The sequence below is a fragment of the Leptodactylus fuscus genome, chromosome 8 (genome assembly GCF_031893055.1).
Source record: "Leptodactylus fuscus isolate aLepFus1 chromosome 8, aLepFus1.hap2, whole genome shotgun sequence".
Taxonomy (NCBI): Eukaryota; Metazoa; Chordata; class Amphibia; order Anura; family Leptodactylidae; genus Leptodactylus; species Leptodactylus fuscus.
In genome coordinates this window covers 96,511,371-96,533,843 of record NC_134272.1, presented here as the reverse complement: position 1 = coordinate 96,533,843, position 22,473 = coordinate 96,511,371, and the positions used below count along the sequence as shown (strand labels likewise).

At 43.5% G+C, this 22,473-nt stretch overlaps 1 protein-coding gene across 6 annotated transcripts in view; it reads right to left on the bottom strand.

Moving 5' to 3' along the window:
* Nucleotides 1-22,473, bottom strand: part of KALRN (kalirin RhoGEF kinase) — a 311,247-nt gene that overhangs the window by 64,344 nt on the left and 224,430 nt on the right. For 4 of the 6 annotated variants that reach the window (XM_075284732.1, XM_075284734.1, XM_075284736.1 and 1 more), the window contains exons 35-36: nucleotides 2,213-2,481; nucleotides 1,935-2,036 (exon numbers count right to left, since the gene is read on the bottom strand). In XM_075284732.1, coding sequence (XP_075140833.1) covers nucleotides 1,935-2,036; nucleotides 2,213-2,481 — 371 coding nt within the window. The remainder of the gene's footprint in view (nucleotides 1-1,934; nucleotides 2,037-2,212; nucleotides 2,482-22,473) is intronic. The other 2 variants (XM_075284733.1, XM_075284737.1) reach the window with 1 other exon arrangement.

Here is a 22,473-nt window from a genome sequence, read left to right as displayed (position 1 = left end):
TTACTATCTGTTATCAGCCATGTCAGAAGAGGAGAGGCCGACTGTAGGACCGGGGAATACAATCTATTACTATCTGTTATCAGCCATGTCAGGAGAGGAGAGGCCGACTGTAGGACAGGGGAATACAATCTATTACTATCTGTTATCAGCCATGTCAGGAGAGGAGAGGCCGACTGTAGGACAGGGGAATACAATCTATTACTATCTGTTATCAGCCATGTCAGGAGAGGAGAGGCCGACTGTAGGACAGGGAATACAATCTATTATTATCTGTTATCAGCCATGTCAGGAGAGGAGAGGCCGACTGTAGGACAGGGAATACAATCTATTACTATCTGTTATCAGCCATGTAAGGAGAGGAGAGGCCGACTGTAGGACAGGAGAATACAATCTATTACTATCTGTTATCAGCCATGTCAGGAGAGGCCGACTGTAGGACAGGAGAATACAATCTATTACTATCTGTTATCAGCCATGTCAGGAGAGGCCGACTGTAGGACAGGGGAATACAATCTATTACTATCTGTTATCAGCCATGTCAGGAGAGGAGAGGCCGACTGTAGGACAGGGGAATACAATCTATTACTATCTGTTATCAGCCATGTCAGGAGAGGCCGACTGTAGGACAGGGGAATACAATCTATTACTATCTGTTATCAGCCATGTCAGGAGAGGCCGACTGTAGGACAGGGGAATACAATGTATTACTATCTGGTATCAGCCATGTCAGGAGAGGCCGACTGTAGGACAGGAGAATACAATCTATTACTATCTGTTATCAGCCATGTCAGGAGGGGAGAGGCCGACTGTAGGACAGGGGAATACAATCTATTACTATCTGTTATCAGCCATGTCAGGAGAGGAGAGGCCGACTGTAGGACAGGAGAATACAATCTATTACTATCTGTTATCAGCCATGTCAGGAGAGGAGAGGCCGACTGTAGGACAGGGGAATACAATCTATTACTATCTGTTATCAGCCATGTCAGGAGAGGAGAGGCCGACTGTAGGACAGGAGAATACAATCTATTACTATCTGTTATCAGCCATGTCAGGAGAGGAGAGGCCGACTGTAGGACAGGGGAATACAATCTATTACTCTCTGTTATCAGCCATGTCAGGAGAGGAGAGGCCGACTGTAGGACAGGAGAATACAATCTATTACTATCTGTTATCAGCCATGTCAGGAGAGGAGAGGCCGACTGTAGGACAGGGGAATACAATCTATTACTATCTGTTATCAGCCATGTCAGGAGAGGAGAGGCCGACTGTAGGACAGGAGAATACAATCTATTACTATCTGTTATCAGCCATGTCAGGAGAGGAGAGGCCGACTGTAGGACAGGAGAATACAATCTATTACTATCTGTTATCAGCCATGTCAGGAGAGGAGAGGCCGACTGTAGGACAGGGGAATACAATCTATTACTATCTGTTATCAGCCATGTCAGGAGAGGCCGACTGTAGGACAGGAGAATACAATCTATTACTATCTGTTATCAGCCATGTCAGGAGAGGAGAGGCCGACTGTAGGACAGGAGAATACAATCTATTACTATCTGTTATCAGCCATGTCAGGAGAGGAGAGGCCGACTGTAGGACAGGGGAATACAATCTATTACTATCTGTTATCAGCCATGTCAGGAGAGGCCGACTGTAGGACAGGAGAATACAATCTATTACTATCTGTTATCAGCCATGTCAGGAGAGGCCGACTGTAGGACAGGGGAATACAATCTATTACTATCTGTTATCAGCCATGTCAGGAGAGGAGAGGCCGACTGTAGGACAAGGGAATTCAATCTATTACTCCCTGTTATCAGCCATTTGGTGACTGCAGCTCTAGATTTGACTAGAGTAACATCACTAGAGTTGCACCACAGAGCTTGACCTGATCTCCATGCAGACCATTGGACTGGCAGGATTCCTGTTACCTTGTCATCTGGCACTGGCTCATTGTCAAAGATCTTCATTGGGGGTGGGAGTGGGGTGTGGGAATCGTCATCGGCTTCCTCGTCCCATCCTCTCTTGCCCTTCTGGAAGAAATAAAGAGTCCATTGGCACGGTGTGGATGATGAGCCTTCTCCTACCATCTGCTCCTCATGTCCTGCTGGATTTTTTGGGTGGTGTCACCTTGTAAGTGTCTATAATGTTTGTATGATGCGCAGTATTGCCCTAATACATGAGATTATGATTCTGTATGGTATCTCACCTCGTCGGCGCTGTCACCCTGTGGTGTGGTGTCGTCATTCGCCCGGGGCGAGCCGAGATTCCCGGCCCTTTTTTTCTGCTTCTTGATATTGCTTTCAGCCTTGCCGCTGTTGAGCCGTCGCACCGGACTTGTCAGCCACTTCTTTAGCGTGTTCGTGGAACGTTTAGGGCCCGGCGAGCTCTGGATTGAATTCAGCGAAGACTGCGGCTGTAAATTTGCCACTGAATCCGACTTGCCGCCATTTTCTCCCCCAGAGACAGAAAACGCATCTGCAAAGGAACAACCAAGATGAGATGAGGAGGAGTACGAGAGACGCGTCTGCGGCCGGTTACAATGTGTGCAGAAGACGCCACTACAGCCTGGAGCTCATCGTCAGACCGGCGCTCTCATCTCCCTATGCTAACAAACAGGTGTCAGACTCCACCATCTTTTATTGGTGCATGATGGGAGCCGCATGAAGTTAGAGAGGTGACCCTCAGCTACTGCCGCCCTCTGCTCTGTGTGTACAGCGCCCTGATAAGCTGCAGGGACAAAGAATGAGGTCACAGCACATTAATGATATCCACGGCCAGTGGGATTAACCCTTCAGGATCTGCCGTCACTTCACAGATGGCGACTGTCTTACGATCTGCACAAGAGACTGATTGCTAAGGACGCTGTGGAAATGCAATGTATATATATCTATAGGTGACAGGTGGGGAGTCCATTGTATATATATCATTGGGTGATGTATTGGGCATATACAGTACATGGAGAAGAAATGCCCCTATAGATCTCATGGTGTAGTGCGGACACTCTCCATGGGCGCCTGCACTCTCATATGTCCATACCCCCTCTACATGTATACAGTGAGTATCATTCTTACTGACCCCAAATAGAGCCGCTCCCGGCCCCTGTATGATCAGAGAAGACCCATTGTACAGCGCCCCCCGGGGAAAGAGATAAGGGACAGCAATGGCGACCTGTGTAAGGACCATCTGAGGAAAAAGGGTTTTATGTTCTCCTTATAAGAGCAAGACTGCAATGTCCTACAGAGGGACGGCCACCCCAAGAACATATAGCGGTCTTCTATATATCCAGATATCACAGCTACCGGAGAACGTCCAGAAATACCACATCTATACATACAGGAGAACGTCCAGATATATCACATCTACAGATACAGGAGAACGTCCAGATATCAAAGCTACCGGAGAACGTCCAGATATATCACAGCTACAGATACAGGAGAACGTCCAGATATATCACAGCTACAGATACAGGAGAACGTCCAGATATCAAAGCTACCGGAGAACGTCCAGATATATCACAGCTACAGATACAGGAGAACGTCCAGATATATCACATCTACAGATACCGGAGAACGTCCAGATATATCACAGCTATAGATACAGGAGAACGTCCAGATATATCACATCTATAGATACAGGAGAACGTCCAGATATATCACAGCTATAGATACAGGAGAACGTCCAGATATATCACATCTACAGATACAGGAGAACGTCCAGATATCAAAGCTACCGGAGAACGTCCAGATATATCACAGCTACAGATACAGGAGAACGTCCAGATAGCAAAGCTACCGGAGAACGTCCAGATATATCACATCTACAGATACAGGAGAACGTCCAGATATATCACATCTACAGATACAGGAGAACATCCAGATATATCACAGCTACAGATACAGGAGAACGTCCAGATATATCACAGCTACAGATACAGGAGAACGTCCAGATATATCACATCTATCGATACAGGAGAACGTCCAGATATCAAAGCTACCGGAGAACGTCCAGATATATCACATCTATAGATACAGGAGAACGTCCAGATATATCACAGCTACAGCTACAGGAGAACGTCCAGATATATCACATCTACAGATACAGGAGAACGTCCAGATATATCACATCTACCGGAGAACGTCCAGATATATCACATCTACAGATACAGGAGAACGTCCAGATATATCACATCTACCGGAGAACGTCCAGATATATCACATCTACAGATACAGGAGAACGTCCAGATATATCACAGCTATAGATACAGGAGAATGTCCAGATATATCACATCTATAGATACAGAAGAACGTCCAGATATATCACAGCTACAGATACAGGAGAACGTCCAGATATATGACAGCTACAGATACAGGAGAACGTCCAGATATATCACATCTACAGGAGAACGTCCAGATATATCACATCTATAGATACAGGAGAACGTCCAGATATATCACAGCTACAGATACAGGAGAACGTCCAGATATATCACATCTACCGGAGAACGTCCAGATATATCACATCTATAGATACAGGAGAACGTCCAGATATATCACATCTACAGATACAGGAGAACGTCCAGATATATCACATATACCGGAGAACGTCCAGATATATCACATCTACAGATACAGGAGAACGTCCAGATATATCACATCTACAGATACAGGAGAACGTCCAGATATATCACATATACCGGAGAACGTCCAGATATATCACATCTACAGATACAGGAGAACGTCCAGATATATCACATCTACAGATACAGGAGAACGTCCAGATATATCACATCTACAGATACAGGAGAACGTCCAGATATATCACATCTACAGATACAGGAGAACGTCCAGATATATCACAGCTACAGATACAGGAGAACGTCCAGATATATCACATCTACAGATACAGGAGAACGTCCAGATATATCACATCTACAGATACAGGAGAACGTCCAGATATATCACATCTATAGATACAGGAAAACGTCCAGATATCAAAGCTACCGGAGAACGTCCAGATATATCACAGCTACAGATAAAGGAGAACGTCCAGATATATGACATCTATAGATACAGGAGAACGTCCAGATATATCACAGCTACAGATAAAGGAGAACGTCCAGATATATCACATCTACCGGAGAACGTCCAGATATATCACATCTACAGATACAGGAGAACGTCCAGATATATCACAGCTACAGATACAGGAGAACGTCCAGATATATCACATCTACAGATACAGGAGAACGTCCAGATATATCACATCTACAGATACAGGAGAACGTCCAGATATATCACATCTACAGATACAGGAGAACGTCCAGATATATCACATTTACAGATACAGGAGAACGTCCAGATATATCACATCTACAGATACAGGAGAACGTCCAGATATCAAAGCTACCGGAGAACGTCCAGATATATCACATCTACAGATACAGGAGAACGTCCAGATATATCACATCTACAGATACAGGAGAACGTCCAGATATCAAAGCTACCGGAGAACGTAAAGATATATCACAGCTACAGATAAAGGAGAACGTCCAGATATATGACATCTATAGATACAGGAGAACGTCCAGATATATCACAGCTACAGATAAAGGAGAACGTCCAGATATATCACATCTATAGATACAGGAGAACGTCCAGATATATCACATCTACCGGAGAACGTCCAGATATATCACAGCTACAGATACAGGAGAACGTCCAGATATATCAAAGCTACAGATACAGGAGAACGTCCAGATATATCACATCTATAGATACAGGAGAACGTCCAGATATATCACATCTACAGGAGAACGTCCAGATATATCACATCTATAGATACAGCTACACATATCACAGCTACAGATACAGGAGAACGTCCAGATATATGACATCTATAGATACAGGAGAACGTCCAGATATATCACAGCTACAGCTACAGGAGAACGTCCAGATATATCACATCTATAGATACAGGAGAACGTCCAGATATATCACAGCTACAGCTACAGGAGAACGTCCAGATATATCACAGCTACAGATACAGGAGAACGTCCAGATATATCACAGCTACAGATACAGGAGAACGTCCAGATATATCACATCTATAGATACAGGAGAACATCCAGATATATCACATCTACAGATATAGGAGAACATCCAGATATATCACATCTATAGATACAGGAGAACGTCCAGATATATCACAGCTACAGATACAGGAGAACGTCCAGATATATCACATCTACAGATACAGGAGAACGTCCAGATATATCACAGCTACAGATACAGGAGAACGTCCAGATATATCACATCTATAGATACAGGAGAACGTCCAGATATATCACATCTATAGATACAGGAGAACGTCCAGATATATCACAGCTACAGATACAGGAGAACGTCCAGATATATCACAGATACAGATACAGGAGAACGTCCAGATATATCACAGCTACAGATACAGGAGAACGTCCAGATATATCACATCTATAGATACAGGAGAATGTCCAGATATATCACATCTATAGATACAGAAGAACGTCCAGATATATGACAGATACAGGAGAACGTCCAGATATATGACAGCTACAGATACAGGAGAACGTCCAGATATATCACAGCTACAGATACAGGAGAACGTCCAGATATATCACATCTATAGATACAGGAGAACGTCCAGATATATCACATCTACAGATACAGGAGAACGTCCAGATATATCACATCTACCGGAGAACGTCCAGATATATCACATCTACAGATACAGGAGAACGTCCAGATATATCACAGCTATAGATACAGGAGAATGTCCAGATATATCACATCTATAGATACAGAAGAACGTCCAGATATATCACAGCTACAGATACAGGAGAACGTCCAGATATATGACAGCTACAGATACAGGAGAACGTCCAGATATATCACATCTACAGGAGAACGTCCAGATATATCACATCTATAGATAAAGGAGAACGTCCAGATATATCACAGCTACAGATACAGGAGAACGTCCAGATATATCACATCTACCGGAGAACGTCCAGATATATCACATCTACAGATACAGGAGAACGTCCAGATATATCACATCTACAGATACAGGAGAACGTCCAGATATATCACATCTACCGGAGAACGTCCAGATATATCACATCTACAGATACAGGAGAACGTCCAGATATATGACAGCTACAGATACAGGAGAACGTCCAGATATATCACAGCTACAGATACAGGAGAACGTCCAGATATATCACATCTATAGATACAGGAGAATGTCCAGATATATCACATCTATAGATACAGGAGAACGTCCAGATATATCACATCTACAGATACAGGAGAACGTCCAGATATATCACATCTACCGGAGAACGTCCAGATATATCACATCTACAGATACAGGAGAACGTCCAGATATATCACAGCTATAGATACAGGAGAATGTCCAGATATATCACATCTACCGGAGAACGTCCAGATATATCACATCTATAGATACAGGAGAACGTCCAGATATATCACATCTACAGATACAGGAGAACGTCCAGATATATCACATATACCGGAGAACGTCCAGATATATCACATCTACAGATACAGGAGAACGTCCAGATATATCACATCTACAGATACAGGAGAACGTCCAGATATATCACATCTACAGATACAGGAGAACGTCCAGATATATCACAGCTACAGATACAGGAGAACGTCCAGATATATCACATCTACAGATACAGGAGAACGTCCAGATATATCACATATACCGGAGAACGTCCAGATATATCACATCTACAGATACAGGAGAACGTCCAGATATATCACATCTACAGATACAGGAGAACGTCCAGATATATCACATCTACAGATACAGGAGAACGTCCAGATATATCACAGCTACAGATACAGGAGAACGTCCAGATATATCACATCTACAGATACAGGAGAACGTCCAGATATATCACATCTACAGATACAGGAGAACGTCCAGATATATCACAGCTACAGATACAGGAGAACGTCCAGATATATCACATCTACAGATACAGGAGAACGTCCAGATATATCACATCTACAGATACAGGAGAACGTCCAGATATATCACATCTATAGATACAGGAGAACGTCCAGATATCAAAGCTACCGGAGAACATCCAGATATATCACAGCTACAGATACAGGAGAACGTCCAGATATCAAAGCTACCGGAGAACGTCCAGATATATCACAGCTACAGATAAAGGAGAACGTCCAGATATATGACATCTATAGATACAGGAGAACGTCCAGATATATCACAGCTACAGATAAAGGAGAACGTCCAGATATATCACATCTACAGATACAGGAGAACGTCCAGATATATCACATCTACCGGAGAACGTCCAGATATATCACATCTACAGATACAGGAGAACGTCCAGATATATCACAGCTACAGATACAGGAGAACGTCCAGATATATCACATCTACAGATACAGGAGAACGTCCAGATATATCACATCTACAGATACAGGAGAACGTCCAGATATATCACATCTACAGATACAGGAGAACGTCCAGATATATCACATTTACAGATACAGGAGAACGTCCAGATATATCACATCTACAGATACAGGAGAACGTCCAGATATCAAAGCTACCGGAGAACGTCCAGATATATCACATCTACAGATACAGGAGAACGTCCAGATATATCACATCTACAGATACAGGAGAACGTCCAGATATCAAAGCTACCGGAGAACGTAAAGATATATCACAGCTACAGATAAAGGAGAACGTCCAGATATATGACATCTATAGATACAGGAGAACGTCCAGATATATCACAGCTACAGATAAAGGAGAACGTCCAGATATATCACATCTATAGATACAGGAGAACGTCCAGATATATCACATCTACCGGAGAACGTCCAGATATATCACAGCTACAGATACAGGAGAACGTCCAGATATATCAAAGCTACAGATACAGGAGAACGTCCAGATATATCACATCTATAGATACAGGAGAACGTCCAGATATATCACAGCTACAGATACAGGAGAACATCCAGATATATCACATCTACAGATACAGGAGAACATCCAGATATATCACAGCTACAGATACAGGAGAACATCCAGATATATCACATCTACAGGAGAACATCCAGATATATCACATCTACAGGAGAACGTCCAGATATATCACATCTACAGATACAGTAGAACATCCAGATATATCACATCTACAGGAGAACGTCCAGATATATCACAGCTACAGATACAGGAGAACGTCCAGATATATCACATCTACAGATACAGAAGAACGTCCAGATATATCACATCTATAGATACAGGAGAACGTCCAGATATATCACATCTACAGATACAGAAGAACGTCCAGATATATCACATCTATAGATACAGGAGAACATCCAGATATATCACATCTATAGATACAGGAGAACGTCCAGATATATCACATCTATAGATACAGGAGAACGTCCAGATATATCACATCTACCGGAGAACGTCCAGATATATCACAGCTACAGATACAGGAGAACGTCCAGATATATCACATCTATAGATACAGGAGAACGTCCAGATATATCACATCTACCGGAGAACGTCCAGATATATCACAGCTACAGATACAGGAGAACGTCCAGATATATCACATCTACAGATACAGGAGAACATCCAGATATATCACATCTACAGATACAGGAGAACGTCCAGATATATCACATCTACAGATACAGGAGAACGTCCAGATATATCACATCTACAGATACAGGAGAACGTCCAGATATATCACAGCTACACATACAGGAGAACGTCCAGATATATCACATCTATAGATACAGGAGAACGTCCAGATATATCACATCTATAGATACAGGAGAACGTCCAGATATATCACATCTACAGATACAGGAGAACGTCCAGATATATCACATCTACAGATACAGGAGAACGTCCAGATATATCACATCTACAGATACAGGAGAACGTCCAGATATATCACAGCTACAGATACAGGAGAACATCCAGATATATCACATCTACAGATACAGGAGAACGTCCAGATATATCACATCTACAGATACAGAAGAACGTCCAGATATATCACATCTATAGATACAGGAGAACGTCCAGATATATCACATCTACAGATACAGGAGAACGTCCAGATATATCACATCTACAGATACAGGAGAACGTCCAGATATATCACAGCTACAGATACAGGAGAACGTCCAGATATATCACATCTACCGGAGAACGTCCAGATATATCACATCTATAGATACAGGAGAACGTCCAGATATATCACAGCTACAGATACAGGAGAACGTCCAGATATATCACATCTACAGATACAGGAGAACGTCCAGATATATCACATCTACAGATACAGAAGAACGTCCAGATATATCACATCTATAGATACAGGAGAACGTCCAGATATATCACATCTATAGATACAGGAGAACGTCCAGATATATCACATCTATAGATACAGGAGAACGTCCAGATATATCACATCTACAGATACAGGAGAACGTCCAGATATATCACATCTACCGGAGAACGTCCAGATATATCACAGCTACAGATACAGGAGAACGTCCAGATATATCACATCTACAGGAGAACGTCCAGATATATCACATCTACAGGAGAACGTCCAGATATATCACATCTACAGATACAGGAGAACGTCCAGATATATCACAGCTACAGATACAGGAGAACGTCCAGATATATCACAGCTACAGATACAGGAGAACGTCCAGATATATCACATCTACAGGAGAACGTCCAGATATATCACAGCTACAGATAAAGGAGAACGTCCAGATATATCACATCTACAGATACAGAAGAACGTCCAGATATATCACATCTACAGATACAGAAGAACGTCCAGATATATCACATCTACAGATACAGGAGAACGTCCAGATATATCACAGCTACAGATACAGGAGAAAGTCCAGATATATCACATCTACAGATACAGGAGAACGTCCAGATATATCACATCTACAGATACAGGAGAACGTCCAGATATATCACTGTCACGGAGCAAAGGTCCGGAGAAAGGTCTTTCTCCGGATGGTCTTTTGAATCAACACGGACGCAAGAGGTCGGGAGACAACAGCAATTTATTGTAATCCACAAAGTTAGTAGCCGGCGGCGGTCACATCAACCGTAATAACAATAAGTCCACAGAAGTCACAATCCAATGATAGCTTTGGTTCCTTGGTCCTGTAACTAAATCCTGGCTCTCTGTAGAGCTGTGCACAGGCCGGCTAACACATACTAACTGCTAGCTATATACTATATACTAAAACTGTTACACCTATATCTGTGGGGGGGGGGGGGGGGAGGGCTGAGTCACAGATCCTTCCCCCCTCACCTATACCAAGGAGAGCAGACTCCCTGTCTACTATGGACAATGCACCATCCAACATCTTCTTGGAGACACCGATCAGATTATCTCCACCCATTGTCCTCACTAGTTAGAGGTATTTGCATACAATGTGCTAACACACTAGACCCTAATCAGCCAACTACACATTGATGTATATAACAGGTTAGAGAATACATTCCACATGAAATATATATTACACATTGCCTATTGCCGGACTCTAACCATCCCGTGACAACCCCTCCCCCTCTCAAAACATGTGCATGACACAATTGGCCTACACAGGTAAATTGGGGAATGCACATCAGTCTCTATAGCTCATATGTCCTCCTGCCGGGATAACCCATCTGCGTTCTGGTGTTGGTTCCCTCGGCGGTACTGAATGGTAAAGTTGTAGGTTTGAAGGGCTGGCATCTGGCAGAAAATCCGGTGGATCCATGTTGGCGTCTCTCTGAGCTTGGCTTCGGGTCACTGCTCCCACAAAGTGGCACTGTAGATTTCCAACATCGTTGCCTAACAGAACATCGGCCGGCAGCCCGCTCATCACACCAATTGTGCATCGTTTTGGTCCATAACCATAGTCGAGTTCCACGGTAGCTTTAGGAATACGTCTTTGAGTACCCCCTGCCAACTTGATAGAAATGCCAGGGCCCTCCTCTAGGGCCTCGGGTCGAACCACTCGGGGGTCCGCTACCGTTAGGAAAGCTCCCGAGTCCCGGAATCCAACAACTGTTCGGCCATCCAGTAGGACCTCCTGCAAGTGCTTCCGCTGAAGGTTTGCGGGATGTGTGGTGGAAGGCTGAATCCCATAGACCCCTGGAGGTGGAACAGATGGGTCATTCATGGAGTCATCTGGAAATGGGGCCAAACTTTCTGTCCTAGGGGTGGTTCCCAGGTAGTGAATAGGCCGGGATGCCCCGGTGGCCCGTGCCCCCATGTTAGCAGGGCAACTAGCTTGCAAATGTCCAGGCCGCCCGCACCCAAAACATCTGCGCTCTAGCATTCTTCCAGTAGGTCGTTGTCTAGGGACAGGGTTGTTCATAGCTGGAGGCCGATGGGCTGGGACAGGGGTAGAGGGGGAATTGTAATCCTGAGGCCGGACACGAAAGGTGGGTGGCTGGCTGAAGGGTGTCTGGCGGACTGTGGTAGTTTTCCGCTCCTCTGCAAACAACCTCTTCCACTGCGGCTTGATGGTCAGGCCCTCATCTGCAAGAGAAGCAGCTTGCTCCACTGTGGCTGGGTTCCGTTCCAGCACCCACTCACGGATCTCAGCGGGGCACTGGGAAAAGAACTGTTCCTTAAGTATGACTTGGAGGATCTTATCGACTGTGACAGCCTCCTCTCCTTCTAGCCAGCGCTTGCATGCTTGCTTCAACTTGTGGGCGAACATGTGGAAGGAGCTTCCCCCATTGTAAGACAAAGAGCGGAACTGAACTCGGTAGGTCTCTGGAGTGACTGCATAATACTTCTGCACCGCTCTTTTAATGGCCTCATAGTCCCGCTGATCACTAGGGTCCATGGCTCTGAGAGCTTCCGCAGCCCCATCTCGTAGGTGCCCCACCAGATACCGGACCCAATCCTTCTCTGGGACTTCCATCAGGTGGCACTGGTGTTCGAAGTCCTGAAAATATCCATCAACATCCCCAGCCGCTTCATCAAAGGTCTTGAAGTGTTTATGGGAGACATATGGTGGTTCTCTCACTGTTGGGCTGGGGGTCGACGTTTGATTATAATTCCTCATAGTTATCTCAGCCATTCGCATTTCATGCGCCATTCTTTCCTTTTCATGCGCCATTCTCTGTTCCTCCTTCTCCGTTTCCTGAGCCCTCTGTAATGCTCTACTCCTTTGCTCTGCAGTTGCTCCTAGCCCCAGCACTGCCAATTCCTCCTCATACAAAACAACCCATCTGCTCTTTTGGGTCTGTACCTGCCACTCCCGTATCTCTCCAGTCTCCTGGGGGCAGCCCTCCTCATGGTCGCTTTGCAGGGTCATCTCCTCCAGTGCCTCGATCAGTTGCTCTTTCGTTCTTCCCTGGTAACTCAGGTTTAGTTCCCGGGCCCTTACTTGTAGACTTGCCATAGTCCAGTTCCTGTATTCTGAGGTTGTGGCTCCATTAATCGCTGGGCTGCTGTAGTCCATCTCGCTGTCCGCTGTTGATCCCACCGCTGCCAACCAGTTGTCACGGAGCAAAGGTATACGTCTTCCTCCGGAGGATATCTTGAATCAACATGGACGCAAGAGGTCGGGAGACAACAGCAATTTATTGTAATCCACAAAGTAGCCGGCGGCGGTCACATCAACCGTAATAACAATAAGTCCACAGAAGTCACAATCCAATGATAGCTTTGGCTCCTTGGTCCTGTAACTAAATCCTGGCTCTCTGCAGAGCTGTGCACAGGCCGGCTAACACATACTAACTCCAGCTACAACTATATACTAAACTGTTACTTCCTATATCTGGGGGTGGGAAGGGCTGAGTCACAGATCCTTCCCCCCTCACCTATACCAAGGAGAGCAGACTCCCTGTCTCCTATGGACAATGCACCATCCAACATCTTCTTGGAGACACTGATCAGATTATCTCCACCCATTGTCCTCACTGGTCCTCCCTAGTTAGAGGTATTTGCATACAATGTGCTAACACACTAGACCCGAATCAGCCAACTACACATTGATGTATATAACAGGTTAGAGAATACATTCCACATGAAATATATATTACACATTGCCTATTGCCGGACTCTAACCATCCCGTGACAATCACAGCTACAGATACAGGAGAACGTCCAGATATATCACAGCTACAGATACAGGAGAACATCCAGATATATCACATCTACAGGAGAACGTCCAGATATATCACAGCTACAGATACAGGAGAACGTCCAGATATATCACAGATACAGCTACAGGAGAACGTCCAGATATATCACAGCTACAGATAAAGGAGAACGTCCAGATATATCACATCTATAGATACAGGAGAACGTCCAGATATCAAAGCTACCGGAGAACGTCCAGATATATCACAGCTACAGATACAGGAGAACGTCCAGATATCAAAGCTACCGGAGAACGTCCAGATATATCACAGCTACAGATACAGGAGAACGTCCAGATATATCACAGCTACAGATACAGGAGAACGTCCAGATACATCACAGCTACAGATACAGGAGAACGTCCAGATATATCACATCTATAGATACAGGAGAACGTCCAGATATATCACAGCTACAGCTACAGGAGAACGTCCAGATATATCACATCTATAGATACAGGAGAACGTCCAGATATATCACATCTACAGGAGAACGTCCAGATATATCACATCTATAGATACAGGAGAACGTCCAGATATATCACAGCTACAGATACAGGAGAACGTCCAGATATATCACAGCTACAGATAAAGGAGAACGTCCAGATATATCACATCTATAGATACAGGAGAACGTCCAGATATCAAAGCTACCGGAGAACGTCCAGATATATCACAGCTACAGATACAGGAGAACATCCAGATATATCACAGCTACAGATACAGGAGAACGTCCAGATATATCACAGCTACAGATACAGGAGAACGTCCAGATATATCACAGCTACAGATACAGGAGAACGTCCAGATATATCACAGCTACAGATACAGGAGAACGTCCAGATATATCACATCTACAGATACAGGAGAACGTCCAGATATATCACAGCTACAGCTACAGGAGAACGTCCAGATATATCACATCTATAGATACAGGAGAACGTCCAGATATATCACAGCTACAGCTACAGGAGAACGTCCAGATATATCACATCTATAGATACAGGAGAACGTCCAGATATATCACATCTACAGGAGAACGTCCAGATATATCACATCTATAGATACAGGAGAACGTCCAGATATATCACAGCTACAGGAGAACGTCCAGATATATCACAGCTACAGGAGAACGTCCAGATATCAAAGCTACCGGAGAACGTCCAGATATATCACAGCTACAGATACAGGAGAACGTCCAGATATATCACATCTATAGATACAGGAGAACGTCCAGATATATCACATCTACAGGAGAACGTCCAGATATATCACATCTATAGATACAGGAGAACGTCCAGATATATCACAGCTACAGATACAGGAGAACGTCCAGATATATCACAGCTACAGCTACAGGAGAACGTCCAGATATATCACAGCTACAGCTACAGGAGAACGTCCAGATATATCACATCTATAGATACAGGAGAACGTCCAGATATATCACATCTATAGATACAGGAGAACGTCCAGATATATCACATCTATAGATACAGGAGAACGTCCAGATATATCACATCTACAGATACAGGAGAACATCCAGATATATCACAGCTACAGGAGAACGTCCAGATATATCACATCTACCGGAGAACGTCCAGATATATCACAGCTACAGATACAGGAGAACATCCAGATATATCACAGCTACAGGAGAACGTCCAGATATATCACATCTACCGGAGAACGTCCAGATATATCACAGCTACAGATACAGGAGAACGTCCAGATATATCACATCTACAGATACAGAAGAACGTCCAGATATATCACATCTATAGATACAGGAGAACGTCCAGATATATCACATCTACAGATACAGGAGAACGTCCAGATATATCACAGCTACAGATACAGGAGAACGTCCAGATATATCACATCTACAGGAGAACGTCCAGATATATCACAGCTACAGATAAAGGAGAACGTCCAGATATATCACATCTACAGATACAGGAGAACGTCCAGATATATCACAGCTACAGATACAGGAGAACGTCCAGATATATCACAGCTACAGATACAGGAGAACATCCAGATATATCACATCTACCGGAGAACGTCCAGATATATCACATCTACCGGAGAACGTCCAGATATATCACATCTATAGATACAGGAGAACATCCAGATATATCACATCTACAGATACAGGAGAACGTCCAGATATATCACATCTACAGATACAGGAGAACGTCCAGATATATCACAGCTACAGATACAGGAGAACGTCCAGATATATCACAGCTACAGATACAGGAGAGCGTCCAGATATATCACATCTACAGATACAGAAGAACGTCCAGATATATCACATCTACAGATACAGAAGAACGTCCAGATATATCACATCTATAGATACAGGAGAACGTCCAGATATATCACAGCTACAGATACAGGAGAACGTCCAGATATATCACAGCTACAGATACAGGAGAACGTCCAGATATATCACATCTACCGATACAGGAGAACGTCCAGATATATCACATCTATAGATACAGGAGAACGTCCAGATATATCACATCTACAGATACAGGAGAACGTCCAGATATATCACAGCTACAGGAGAACGTCCAGATATATCACATCTACCGGAGAACGTCCAGATATATCACAGCTACAGATACAGGAGAACGTCCAGATATATCACATCTACAGATACAGAAGAACGTCCAGATATATCACATCTATAGATACAGGAGAACGTCCAGATATATCACATCTATAGATACAGAAGAACGTCCAGATATATCACATCTATAGATACAGCAGAACGTCCAGATATATCACATCTACAGATACAGAAGAACGTCCAGATATATCACAGCTATAGATACAGGAGAACGTCCAGATATATCACAGCTACAGATACAGGAGAACGTCCAGATATATCACATCTATAGATACAGGAGAACGTCCAGATATATCACAGCTACAGATACAGGAGAACGTCCAGATATATCACATCTATAGATACAGGAGAACGTCCAGATATCAAAGCTACCAGAGAACGTCCAGATATATCACATCTACAGATACAGGAGAACGTCCAGATATATCACAGCTACAGATACAGGAGAACGTCCAGATATATCACATCTACAGATACAGAAGAACGTCCAGATATATCACATCTATAGATACAGGAGAACGTCCAGATATACCACATCTATAGATACAGGAGAACGTCCAGATATATCACCGCTACAGCTACAGGAGAACGTCCAGATATATCACATCTATAGATACAGGAGAACGTCCAGATATATCACAGCTACAGCTACAGGAGAACGTCCAGATATATCACATCTATAGATACAGGAGAACGTCCAGATATCAAAGCTACCGGAGAACGTCCAGATATATCACATCTACAGATACAGGAGAACGTCCAGATATATCACATCTACAGATACAGGAGAACGTCCAGATATATCACAGCTACAGATACAGGAGAACGTCCAGATATATCACAGCTACAGCTACAGGAGAACGTCCAGATATATCACAGCTACAGCTACAGGAGAACGTCCAGATATATCACATCTACAGATACAGGAGAACGTCCAGATATATCACATCTACAGATACAGGAGAACGTCCAGATATATCACAGCTACAGCTACAGGAGAACGTCCAGATATATCACAGCTACAGCTACAGGAGAACGTCCAGATATATCACATCTACAGCTACAGGAGAACGTCCAGATATATCACAGCTACAGATACAGGAGAACGTCCAGATATATCACATCTACAGATACAGGAGAACGTCCAGATATATCACAGCTACCTATACACTAGACTGTACATATATACAGGAACCTTCTACAGTTATACATTCTAGAATTTTTCACTCCTGCAATGAATTAGTCTAATCCCAGCTCCATTCCTCTTCTGTCTAGTTCCACCTGCTCAGGCACAGGAAAGCTGGGTGGATAACAAAGAGTCAGCCATGACACCCACAGTTTATTCACTGGCTTCTCTAGAGCCCTGAATGGTGAATGTGTGCGGGAGAGGAGGATGGAGCACAGCACAGCGAGGTTGTCAGACGGGTGTCAGCGGTAACTGTGCGGTGATCATGACAGCGCCGAATCCACAGAATCCTCACTGACATCACTGGGGTGAGTATAACCCGTAATCTGGATTTACAGCAGGAAAGAGATTATAGTCACATAATCCCATGTACACGCACTGCGCCATACATCATAGGATTAGATACAGCTCAGTATACAGTATCACACAGGATAGGATTAGATACAGCTCAGTATACAGTATCACACAGGATAGGATTAGATACAGCTCAGTATACAGTATCACACAGGATAGGATTAGATACACAGCTCAGTATACAGTATCACACAGGAGAGGATTAGATACACAGCTCAGTATACAGTATCACACAGGATAGGATTAGATACAGCTCAGTATACAGTATCACACAGGATAGGATTAGATACACCGCTCAGTATACAGTATCACACAGGATAGGATTAGATACACAGCTCAGTATACAGTATCACACAGGATAGGATTAGATACACAGCTCAGTATACAGTATCACACAGGATAGGATTAGATACACAGCTCAGTATACAGTATCACACAGGATAGGATTAGATACACAGCTCAGTATACAGTATCACACAGGATAGGATTAGATACACAGCTCAGTATACAGTATCACACAGGATAGGATTAGATACACCGCTCAGTATACAGTATCACACAGGATAGGATTAGATACACAGCTCAGTATACAGTATCACACAGGATAGGATTAGATACACAGCTCAGTATACAGTATCACACAGGATAGGATTAGATACACAGCTCAGTATACAGTATCACACAGGATAGGATTAGATACACAGCTCAGTATACAGTATCACACAGGATAGGATTAGATACACAGCTCAGTATACAGTATCACACAGGATAGGATTAGACACACCACTCAGTATACAGTATCACACAGGATAGGATTAGATACACAGCTCAGTATACAGTATCACACAGGATAGGATTAGATACACAGCTCAGTATACAGTATCACACAGGAGAGGATTAGATACACGGCTCAGTATACAGTATCACACAGGATAGGATTAGATACACAGCTCAGTATACAGTATCACACAGGATAGGATTAGATACAGCTCAGTATACAGTATCACACAGGATAGGATTAGATACACAGCTCAGTATACAGTATCACACAGGATAGGATTAGATACACAGCTCAGTATACAGTATCACACAGGAGAGGATTAGATACACGGCTCAGTATACAGTATCACACAGGATAGGATTAGATACACAGCTCAGTATACAGTATCACACAGGATAGGATTAGATACAGCTCAGTATACAGTATCACACAGGATAGGATTAGATACACAGCTCAGTATACAGTATCACACAGGATAGGATTAGATACACGGTCAGTATACAGTATCACACAGGATAGGATTAGATACACAGCTCAGTATACAGTATCACACAGGATAGGATTAGATACACGGCTCAGTATACAGTATCACACAGGATAGGATTAGATACACGGCTCAGTATACAGTATCACACAGGATAGGATTAGATACACAGCTCAGTATACTGTATCACACGGGATAGGATTAGATACACAGCTCAGTATACAGTATCACACGGGATAGGATTAGATACACAGCTCAGTATACAGTATCACACAGGATAGGATTAGATACAGCTCAGTATACAGTATCACACAGGATAGGATTAGATACACGGCTCAGTATACAGTATCACACAGGATAGGATTAGATACACAGCTCAGTATACTGTATCACACAGGATAGGATTAGATACAGCTCAGTATACAGTATCACACAGGATAGGATTAGATACACGGCTCAGTATACAGTATCACACAGGATAGGATTAGATACACAGCTCAGTATACAGTATCACACAGGATAGGATTAGATACACGGCTCAGTATACAGTATCACACAGGATAGGATTAGATACACAGCTCAGTATACAGTATCACACAGGATAGGATTAGATACACGGCTCAGTATACAGTATCACACAGGATAGGATTAGATACACAGCTCAGTATACAGTATCACACAGGATAGGATTAGATACAGCTCAGTATACAGTATCACACAGGATAGGATTAGATACACAGCTCAGTATACAGTATCACACAGGATAGGATTAGATACAGCTCAGTATACAGTATCACACAGGATAGGATTAGATACACAGCTCAGTATACAGTATCACACAGGATAGGATTAGATACAGCTCAGTATACAGTATCACACAGGATAGGATTAGATACAGCTCAGTATACAGTATCACACAGGATAGGATTAGATACACGGCTCAGTATACAGTATCACACAGGATAGGATTAGATACAGCTCAGTATACAGTATCACACAGGATAGGATTAGATACACCGCTCAGTATACAGTATCACACAGGATAGGATTAGATACACAGCTCAGTATACAGTATCACACAGGATAGGATTAGATACAGCTCAGTATACAGTATCACACAGGAGAGGATTAGATACAGCTCAGTATACAGTATCACACAGGATAGGATTAGATACACAGCTCAGTATACAGTATCACACAGGATAGGATTAGATACACGGCTCAGTATACAGTATCACACAGGATAGGATTAGATACAGCTCAGTATACAGTATCACACAGGATAGGATTAGATACAGCTCAGTATACAGTATCACACAGGAGAGGATTAGATACAGCTCAGTATACAGTATCACACAGGAGAGGATTAGATACAGCTCACACCAGATCTTATCACTACTACTCTCATTGTCTCCTGATACTGTGACGGTCACTGCTGCTGTGCATGATGGGAGATTTCTCGGGTGATTCCCAGACACCAGATGACACATGGATCTCTTTTTGCGCAGGCGGGTTATTGAGCAGAATTTTCTGCCTCCGGGGCTGCGCTCAATCCTGGAAATGTTTTGTATCATCATCAGTAAAGGGATTAACCCATACACTGCCAGCAAAGGTCAAAGCGTACACAGGAGGTCGTTCAGTGCCGCCATATTAAAGGGCCAGCGTGGTGTATATGAGGCCCCATCACTGTGTCACGATAAGCTCTGCAGCTACCTGACATTGGGCTTCAATCCTTCACCATCTTCAAGATCTCTGCCTGCTGTCACTGAATGAGAACATCTAGAAGATCACAAGCTATCCCGACCAAGAAGCTGAGGATATGCTACAGTGTATCAGCTCAGGCTACACTAGCGTTGTGCGACCGCTCGGGGATTCCCTCCCCCATTCCACATAATATACGCAGAGAGAAAGGTCTGCAGATTTCAGGCCGATCCATCATGGGGTCCATGGGCTTTCTGCTTTTTAAGCGGATAGGGTTTCTGTTTTTTGGGTCCTCAATCAAACCCAAAGAATGGAAACCTGAACGTGGGTGTGAACCCGGCACCGGAGAATCCTCTGTGAGATCTATACATTGCAATACAAATGTCTGTCCTGATGGTTTGTTACAGTGTATCAGTCTGGAGTCCATGATGTGAGCTCACAGAGCATTGTCTAGACTGGACTGTAACAAAGCCTCAGCTGTGAGCAGTGGCCGCTCAGGACGGGTCTTTGGATGTAAACAAGGAGATTTCTAGTCAGTGACAGTAAGCAGGGATCTTGCAGATGAGAATTCGGGGACTTTCCTGACACTTCCATCGGGTTCTTGTTTTTCTGGTCTTGGTTTATATTTTCCGGTTAATCTCAGCTATTTGGTCAGACCGGCTGCTCGCGGAATCCTGATCTGCTCCAAAGGCACAAGACCCTGCGGGCCCCGCACCCTGGTGACACCACAAGTCCCAGCATGCAATGTGATGCATATAGTATACTGTACTGTAATATATGGGGTGATGTATAGAGTATACTGTACTGTAATATACGGGGTGATGTATAGAGTATACTGTACTGTAATATACGGGGTGATGTATATAGTATACTGTACTGTAATATACGGGGTGATGTATATAGTATACTGTACTGTAATATACGGGGTGATGTATATAGTATACTGTACTGTAATATACGGTGTGATGTATAGAGTATACTGTACTGTAATATATGGGGTGATGTATATAGTATACTGTACTGTAATATACGGGGTGATGTATATAGTATACTGTACT